Source organism: Perna viridis, chromosome 3, assembly GCF_037379345.1.
Source record: "Perna viridis isolate PV_CMFRI_1.1 ecotype Kerala chromosome 3, ASM3737934v1, whole genome shotgun sequence".
In the NCBI taxonomy this organism is placed as follows: domain Eukaryota; kingdom Metazoa; phylum Mollusca; class Bivalvia; order Mytilida; family Mytilidae; genus Perna; species Perna viridis.
The window spans coordinates 31,582,270-31,592,143 of NC_142447.1; the positions used below are offsets into that span (position 1 = coordinate 31,582,270).

Consider the following 9,874-nt stretch of genomic DNA (forward strand, 5'->3'; position numbering starts at 1 on the left):
TTTAATACTAGCCCATGATACCAGGTTGTTTACATCAGTATCTTTAGATAATAGCTGTAGATTGATGCTTACAACATGGTCCATCATTTGGCATAGAAAAAAAATCAAATTTAAACCCATGCAAGGCTAATTTGCATAAACTGGATATTTTAAGCCAGATTTATAGTATAACTGATACCCTATATACATATACAGGTGTTGGTAGTGTGATGGCGCTAAGTTTTATCAAGTCCAGTCCATGAATGAACATCGGCTATCTATCGGTGGGGTGAGTTGGACTTTTGGCCAACTTTTCCTGTTTTTATCTTAGTTTTGTTTTATTATACTGAAAGTAGTATTTGGATAGAGTGTTGTTAGTTTCATTTTGTAAAATGCAATTCATGTGTTGATATTTTCATTTATTTTTATTTTTTTGTGTTTAATCTGATGTAAGTGATAACTTTGGGGAAATGATCAATTATAATGTTATTTATACTTTTATTCACTGATTTCTCTGTACCTCCTTTTTGATGACTTTTAAAAGCTTAGTTAAATCCATCATTCTCTTTTGCACATTAAACTTGCCTATCAGTTATGATTTTTCAGGAAACTCCTATAAACTACAGCTGATCTTCTCTTTCTTATTCCGAATGATTATTAAATTTGTAAGATATCAGTTTTAGATGAAATTTCTCTTATTTGACACTTTTCACAACACCTCTGATTCATATTTTTCCATAATTTACTAATCTTTTGTGAAAGTTATGAAGAATGTTTTTGAAGAAAGTGAAAAAACTGACTGCAAATGTGTTAAAAATGAAAACTACTTTATCTTGTTACATTGTCTGAAACATGGTACCAAACTCATGTACTAGTTTAGTACAATTCAAATTTATTAATTACTACTCTCAAAAGAGCTTTAAAATTTCTTCACAGAGATGGAAGGATTTTTTTTATATATATATAAATGGGTGTTATATTTCTGCATAAGTTGCACTTGTCTAATATCATATTATGAACATGAATCTTCAATAAAAAATGCTTTTTTGGTTGAAATTTAAAGTTCCATTGTGGTCGGGAGATTGTTAAATCCTAGAAGATAAAATGAGTTATGAAATAAAACAGCATGTGAAAGTTGTAGGAACATATTACAATGGATGCATTTAGATCAATTATTTTGATATTCATAATATTTCAATTTTTATTAGTACTTTTGGGAATATTTGTGTGATATGCTGTGTCTACACTGTCTGGCAGATTTTAATAGTGGTGGATATTGCCTCCTGTTGACTGTCTATGACAACAATATTAAAAATAAAATTCATGCATTTCACATTCATTAATAATGACAATGCACTAAATTATAATGACAATGTACTCCAGAGGTTTCTTGTGTAAATGATTGTACATTGGTAGGGAGTATATTAAGTTAGACAGTGATTTTACTACATTGTATTAGATCATTGAACTCACCCTAAAGGATTCCATCTCATACTAAACAAAAAAATTTGTCTTAGAAATAAACTTATTATAGTCTTGTGAAATCTAAAAGGCAGACTTCAAATTAATTTTCATGTATTATCTAATGACTACCATGATGCTATGTTACACTCCTTTACCTATTGATGTTGTTCAGATAAGCATGACCTTTGCTGAAATCATTGTGCATGTGCAAACTGTTGTATATAATATCAGATTTGTATAATTGTATGGATTTGTTTTTTAGTTCATCAACAATTTGTTAATTATTTGTTTATCTTTCAGAATGATGCAAGTCCAGTATTAGGGACCAGTATAAGTGACAGTAAGTGTAGATTGGTCTCTTGATTATATGTTTGTTGCATGCCATTCTCTTGGACCCTTAAATTCAGATTAAGATGTAAAATTTAATCAATTTGCAATAGAGATAAAATGCTATGTCTGTTATTCGTGATAATAGGACATGAAAGTATCCTGATTTGGCTTCTGAGATTTACGAGAAGAACAACTATTTTTACATAAATCCCAAGCTCTGTTGGTATTGTTGTAAATTTAATCTGATCATTCAGACTTTTTACATGAGAAGAATATAATGATGAACGTATTTCTGTGTCAATAAAAATACAGAAGTTGTACACAATATTGTAAATTTAGCTTTACTTCCCCTATTCAGCATACTTAGTATTTGCATTTTTGTCAGTGTGTACCAATTAGACATCATGGGGTCCAAAATTTAACTTCTATGCTTTTATCAAATATTTGATTTTTTAGGTTCTTTGAAATAACTGTAAATGAGGTGTCTAGATTTTGACTTTGTTGTTCACTTGGAGGTCCAAAGATCTGAAATAAAACTTTATTTTTTCTTGAATTCTTTCACATGTTGAATCTCATTTATTGATACTGGTATAGACTGTTAAGGGTTTGGCCTCTTCAGTTGTATCTAGCTGCACCTCAGTGAGCATTTCATCCCCAAATGCCACAATAAATCTGAATTTGGAGTAAACAGATGATTATGTAACAGACAGTAGTTGTAATTGTTATTATAATAATAGCACTTTGTTGAATTTGTCATTCTCACAGGTTAATAAATTCACTTACTTGACTATACTAAAAATGTTTGCCTAAAAGCCGACTTCTGGAGTAGTTACAATTAAACCCCAGGTTAAACTTCACTGATCAGTCTATTTGTTAATTAGCACAGTAATTGTTGCAATGACAAGCATAAAAACTGTGTCATGTCCTTGGTGGTATTATTTAGTCCATAAATTACAGAATTTTACACAATGTTATCTTATGGAATCAGACAATGAGATACAAATTATCATCTATTGCATTTCATTAATGGATTTTTGTAATAAAACAGTTTGAGTATTATATTTCAATTTACTGTTTATGAATAGGAGACAATGCATTTTCACTACTGAAACATTTTTTATCGACACGATTCCTGTTTTAGGAGATTTGATTTGATACCATCAAGCATCTACAAAGCAACAAATAAGACTTCTCTTGGGTGCTATGAAAACATAGTCTTGTTGAATCTCTGATGGTTAAATTCTTAAAAAATTTTTGAATTTATTTTTATTTATGTATATTTTGTTTTCTTTGTTGATGCATACATGCATAAAATGAATTAATCATTCACTGGACATTAAATATCTGCATAAAATTAAATCAGTAGTATTTCATGAGTATAATAATTACAGGAAGAAAATGTGTGTACTTAAGTAGCACTTCAGCTAAGAATCTTGAAAAATGTGACACATGGTTGGAAAGCCTACATGATTTTATTTTTCATATTTTGTTTAACAGTTTAAGGACACAGAAAATTACTTGTGGCTCATGGTAGAACCCTTGTTCATAAGAGATAAAAAATTATATAGCAAGCACTGAAGTAATTTAAATTAAGGTTTCTTTTTATGACACTAAAATACAAAAGAAACTATTGGATTTTCAATGTGAATTAATTCCTAAGAGCAGACATATTGGAATGAATAATTACACTTTTCATCATATAGACCTGTAAAGCAAATTAACAAAAATCAAAATGTATAGCCTTTTTGTGGGGGTATCCCATTTTTCAGATTAGCATGATTCTTACAAAGACTGCTACTTAAATAGTAAATGGCAATATTAAAGTATTACAAAATAAAAACTTTTGCCAGTCTTTTTTTTTTTTGTCAATTATGGTATATGTATCATTGAATCATATTTCTGTTACCTGTTTGCAGGAAGCAATAGACATTTGCTGGTGGTTTTAAATATATATATATATTTGTTTTATATATGTATTTCCACTGACCACAATATTACTAAGAAAGTTTACTTGATTTTTGATATTATCTGCGAATTATTTGGAGCATTCTATAATCAAAAAGAGATTACAAAGCCATTTTCATTTTTATGTCTACTGTATTTGAGTATTAGAGACAGTAGCAATTTTTTTAGGAATCCTAATTATGTTTCTTTTTATCTTACAGATTATAAAGGTATAGTACATGAAATGTACACATCAGAGCTGCCGTGGGACAGATAAAGTGACATATGTATATAGTTGTACATAGGAACAGGGATAAGGGGGGATAACTCTTTATGGTGCACATGGATCATTCATTTTATACATAAGATGACTAGTTTTATACAATGATTTTAATTGGTTTTATGCAGAAGAATGTTAATTTGTGAATTCAGGGCTCTTGTACCAAATGGTTTGTAATTTTAAAGAAAGATAATAATAGAATTTGACAATTTTTTGATAGTCCTAAAATATCAGTGTTTTGATATGTTCAGAAGTACATCGTTGTTATGAAATTACAATTTATAAAACTTTTCAAAAACATGCAAAATATGTCTTCTGGTTGTTATCATGCAATATTGTTGAAGAGATGTGGCAGTGTTTAAAATTAAACTAATATTAACATTTTGTTTACTATTTTTTTTTATTCACTGGGCTTTAAGAGACAAAAAAACTTGAAAAAAAATTCTAATGCTTGAAGAGTTTACATTTTAAGAAACATTGAGAGTAAATATCTATACAAGGATATATCTTCAACACATCTAAATATTTAAAGCATTCCAAAATATAATTGTTTTAACAGTTTTCACCAATGGATGTTCAAACATGTTTCATAGTAACTTATTGGTGTTATCCTACATTCATTCATGAGCTATTGCTTAAATAGGGAATTTAAAAAAAAAAATTTTTGATGTCATGAACTTGTCATCTAAGAGGCTCTGAAAGGGAAATCATTGTTTCATGTTGATATGCTCAGTTGGTATAGATAATACTGTGATTTTATATGTAGTGAAAATGTAATGGTGAAAGTTATAAGTATTTTATTGTATATTTGGATTCCATGTGCATAGTGCAATTAAATACTTCCTATTAGTATGATTGATTTTTTTCAAGCTTGTGATTTTAAGTAATTTATAACATGTCAGTGGTAAAAAAAAAAATGGGTTGGACATCAGATCCTAATTGAAGCAGCCCTAAGTTGTATGTCTAAAACTGTTATTTCTAGTAACAATATCCATCTGTATTGATCCCTATTGAGAACATCTGTACGATGTTACTATGGTAACATTGCACATGGACCTATTGGGAAATACCATCTGGTGTTACTATGGTAACAGTACAAATGGGCTAATTGATAACTACCACTGGGTGTTACAATGGTAAAAGTGCACATGAACCTTTTAAGAACTACTGATGAGTGTTACTATAGTAACAGTGCATATGGGCTTATTTAGAACTACCATTGGGTGTTACTAAGATAAAAGTGCACATGGAATCCTTTCAGTATGTATGTCATTGTTGATAATTGTTAAGGTCATACATTGTATGTCTTCATTCTGGACAATATTTTAAACTTTGTTACAACATTTTTCTACTGTTTGTTATCACCACATTCTAGTTCCATGTAGATAACTTTATTACATTTGTACATGTTTACTAAAAGAAAAGTATTATAATTTGTTTGTATTAATCACATGAGTGAGTAATTGGCAGGAAGTTTTACTTATTCCAAAAACTTAGTCTGAGAATTTTTTGTGGTACAATTGGTATTTTTTTAAAAATAAAAATATTAGATTTATAACTTGAAAAATGAAACTGATATAGCATCTATAAAAAGGTTAAAATTTTTAAGTTTGTGTGACTAGATCAAAAGTTTTCATCCAAAAGGTAGACAAATTTTAAGGATATTATAAAGGATTTGGTTAATATGTTTAACTTCTGCAAGTAAAAAACTTCTACTGTTACTTTAAGTAGCTGTCTTTATGAAAATCAGACAGAAGGTGATTCATGCATGTCAAAAACTTACCAAATTCAGGAAGAGTTACAGACTTGTCTTAGTGTATCATTCCGTTGTTGCTCTTCTTAGATAAAAATGATAATGACTGTGTATGAAATTGACACTGCATGAGTTATCTACCTTGATTTTGGGTTGATTTTAGTTGGGGGATAAATGAATGATTTTCTCAAAAGTAGTACTGAATACAGAAAGGACTGTTGTAGCATAAAGATTTTATATGTGCAACAAAAAAAGCATTGTTTGTTCAGTGGGTTTTTCTACACCAAGAATCACCTCTACCAGTGCCAGTGTGAATTTTACATGGACTGGTACTTAATTGATGAATAAATCAAGTTGAACTTTCTGTCATTTAGGTTCACTCTTGTGTTACCATGAGTACTGTCTCACTTTGATACCAACACCAAAAAGTGTCATATATTCATCCTGTGTTGCATCATGTGTAAATATAGCATCAGAGGGGTTAAAGGTCATATTGTAAAATTGCTTCCAAATTGTTGTCATGCAGTAGTTATTAGATTGTTGTAAAACCCTGTTTCATTGCATATTTTATACAAGATGTTAAGGAAGTAATTTATCTAGGCACCAGAAAAGTTTGGGATACTTGCATTTAAAACACTTTTTTATTGATAACATCTGAGATTGTTAGTATGTGCAATAGTTTTTTTTAAATAGTATTGAGAATATTTTATTGAAAGCATTTTTTTCACTGCTTCCAAAAAAATCAGAAGTATGGATTGATCAAAAAAGGGGAAAATATTGTAAAAACTGTTGTGATAGTTACTAAAGTACTGCTGATAATTAACCATTTTCAATTGATCCTCCAATAACAATGTTGTTGAAAATTGATTGCATTTTCCCCCAAAATAATCTGTTAGATTTTTCTTCCATTGCTGATTACTTCCTTCTGGTCATTAAAAATACATTTCCTTATCATGTGACTCATTCAGCGAGGAAAACTACCGCTAATCTCTGTCCTGGAAGGAGCTAATATGAAAGTTAATTAGTAAAATTCCAATTAACATTGATTTTCTACAGTGGATTACATAACATACAGTAAAATTAGACACGTAATAATGATTGTCTTCCAAAAACAATTGTTTCTAAACTTGTAATATTAAAAGAGAAATTGTTTGTTTTTAAAGTGCAAGATTTACATAACAAGCTTTACATCAATGGACCCCATTTAAGATATTTCATCTATTTTGACTCAGCTGCTATAACTTCAATTGTGTAAATGAAAGCTTTTCAAAAACTTTGTAGACCACTTAATAAGTGAATTGTATATTGATACTAAATTTAAGTTTAAACCAATAGGAAGTTGCATTTTATGATTTTGCCGGTATAAGGATCAAGTATAATCCCAGGTGTTAATTTATTTGTGTGATATGTTATAGTGCTGTCATGTGATTTTAAACATTTTTTATTCACCCTGTGTAGTCGAGACTCTGATTTTGATATTGGTCTTAAAATTATCCTCTTGTTCAGTAGTTTTGTGCAATGCATACAAATCAATAAATTAAAAAGAGGATTGAAACCAGGTTTCATAGGTGGAATTGAAATATATGATGTAACTTTAAACTTCAAAGCTATTTGTTCAGATAGTATCTTATTACAAATATTGTAAATGCCAGGTGGACATGTAGAGTACAAATTATGTAATCCATGAAAATCAAATTCATATTTTGAAGATTTCATTTTGCATTTCTTTTGAAGAAGAGGATAGTTTTGAAATATATTCATTAGTTTCATACAAATCTTATTTATTATGTACATAAGAGATATAGAGTTGTACAAAATTGTCGTATAAAGTGTTTAAAGTCATTGTAGGATAAATGATGAACTGTATATTTCTTATTTTTATATGAAAAAGGAACCACTCTTAGTTTCAATTATTCATTTTGTTTAGAAAAGACCATTCAAGTGGTGTTTTTAGGTAAAACTGAATTTTAATTTGTATTTTGTGTTTTTATTCTTTCAACACCAGTAATATGGAAATGATTTTTTTATAGAAATACTAGCCATGAAATGTTCATGATTTCATAATTGAACTGCTGTAGATCTATATGTTTTTGTCAGTGGTCTTCTGTTCCATTTATACAGGTACTGAAGGATAGTATTGAATATACCAAAAATAGATAAAATCATGCTCATTAAAAATTAAGCATTCTAATTGCAAGGTTTAATATATTTGTATAAAATGTAAATTATGGATAATATAAATTGTCCTGTCATAAAGATTGTGAATTTTGTGTCTGATGTGACCTTTACAAGGTCAAATGTTGTGGTGTGTGAAACAGACCATTGATGGTCATATGTCGTCTGTTTCATGTTGTTATCATCAACTCATTGTAAATCATCTTACATGAAGAGAAATATAATTTGTACATAAAACTTTCTTCTTGTTTTCTTCCAACCTGCTGTTCAATTTTAATCTCGCTGTGTCATTGAAAGTGTCTTCATCATGAAAGTCTGTCAGTTATTTCCCTAAATGCATTAAGTCAGCATCTTATTATTGTATAGCAATGTAATTTCTACATTGAAAGCAGTGCAAAGTCAGCATGCAATAAATTTCCATATTGCACTAGTGCAAATATACCAGTAGTTAAAAATTGTGACCTTATCTGTGACAAAAGTTTGTTTTAAACAAGACTAAATTATATTGCCATACAATAAAAGGATTGTTGCATGAATATTGGGGAATATCATCCCTGGTAGAATGTAAATTGCACTCTAAAACTTGTGCAATATAAGATTATACTCAGTATAATGTTCCTCGGTATTCATGCAATAACCTAATATTATGCCAGTGCTAACTGCATAATATAAGATCAACTGGGACTAAGTCTATGCCCACCTTAGACACTTTTAAAAAAAACAACATACTACTTTTAAGATGATCGAAAGTTTGCTTCCTGTGGCTTTCCCAAAAAAAATGTTCTTTTAAATAAAACAAGAGGCTCCCAGGAGCCTGAACCGCTCACCTAGGTAAGTTTTGTCTTTCAAGGGCAATAAACTTAACAAGAAGTTGTCCAACAATTTTGACTCCAGAAGAGTTTGGTAGGGCTTATCATAAGGATCATTTCAGCAATAGAAAGTTTCTTTCTATTAATAATTTTCAAGATACTGGCTGAAAACTGTAAAACTAAAAAATTTTTAAAAAATCATCTTTCAAGGGAAATAACTCTTACAAAGAATTGCCTGACAACTTTGATCCATGAAGAGTTTTGGAGGCCTTATAAAAAAGATCATTTCAGCTATTGAAAAAATTCGGCTACACCAAACGGTTTTGGAGATAATGCAATAAACTACTGTCTGATACCTATGCTCTATTTTTAGTAAAGGCAGTCATTTTTTTCGACAGGTCAAAAGTCTGCACATCTGTTTATGCAGGATACCCCAAGAAACATTCATACCAAATTTGGTTCCAATTGGTCAAGTAGTATTAGAGGAGAAGAAGATTTTTGAAAGAAATAACCTTAAAATAGCAAAAAAAATGCTGAAAAAGGGCAATAACTCCAACATGGCTTCATAGATTAAAATAAAAATTTGACCACAGACAGATCTCATCATGCTGAACACTTTACTTTGGGTCGAAAATGGTTAAACCTAACGGTTTTGGAAATATATGCAAAAAAACTACTGTTTGACCCATGTCCTATTTTTAGTAACAGTGGCCATGTTTTTCAACGGATCGAAAATTCCCACATTAGTTCTATGCAGGATAACCCAAGGAACATTCATACCAAGTTTGGTTCCAATTGGTCAAGTAATGTCAGAGGAGAAGAGTTCTGAAAAAATGTTAATGAGGAGGACAGACACCAAGTGACTGCAATAGCTCACATGGCTTTCGGCCAGGTGAGCTGAAAAGGGCTTTAAATACCAGTAATTAAGATGCATGTATTTTTACTACATTCATTGTATCATTGCAGACCACAGTGCTTACTGTAATGTTTTCAATATTTACAATATTACTGCTCCTATAAATACTACAAAAATAAACTTATATATATCAGACACATGCTATTGTTAGAAAATAAGTAAAACTATTGTTTATGTACTTTTAAGCCAAGATTCTTACACATTTGGGTCATAACCCCCCCAAA

The 9,874-nt window shown here is 29.9% G+C and overlaps 1 protein-coding gene across 16 annotated transcripts in view; it reads left to right on the top strand.

The window, feature by feature from the left end:
• LOC148621865 (nucleolysin TIAR-like) overlaps nucleotides 1-8,162 on the top strand; it is an 86,718-nt gene extending 78,556 nt beyond the window's left edge. For 11 of the 16 annotated variants that reach the window (XR_015921249.1, XR_015921250.1, XR_015921252.1 and 8 more), the window contains 3 exons: nucleotides 196-268; nucleotides 1,744-1,783; nucleotides 3,939-8,162. Coding sequence is in view for 5 of the 16 variants with exons in the window: in XM_088576656.1 (XP_088432782.1) it covers nucleotides 1,744-1,748 (5 nt within the window). In the remaining 11 variants the exon portion in view is untranslated. The remainder of the gene's footprint in view (nucleotides 1-195; nucleotides 269-1,743; nucleotides 1,784-3,938) is intronic. The other 5 variants (XM_088576656.1, XM_088576659.1, XM_088576657.1 and 2 more) reach the window with 1 other exon arrangement.
• The last annotated feature ends 1,712 nt before the right edge of the window (nucleotides 8,163-9,874 follow it).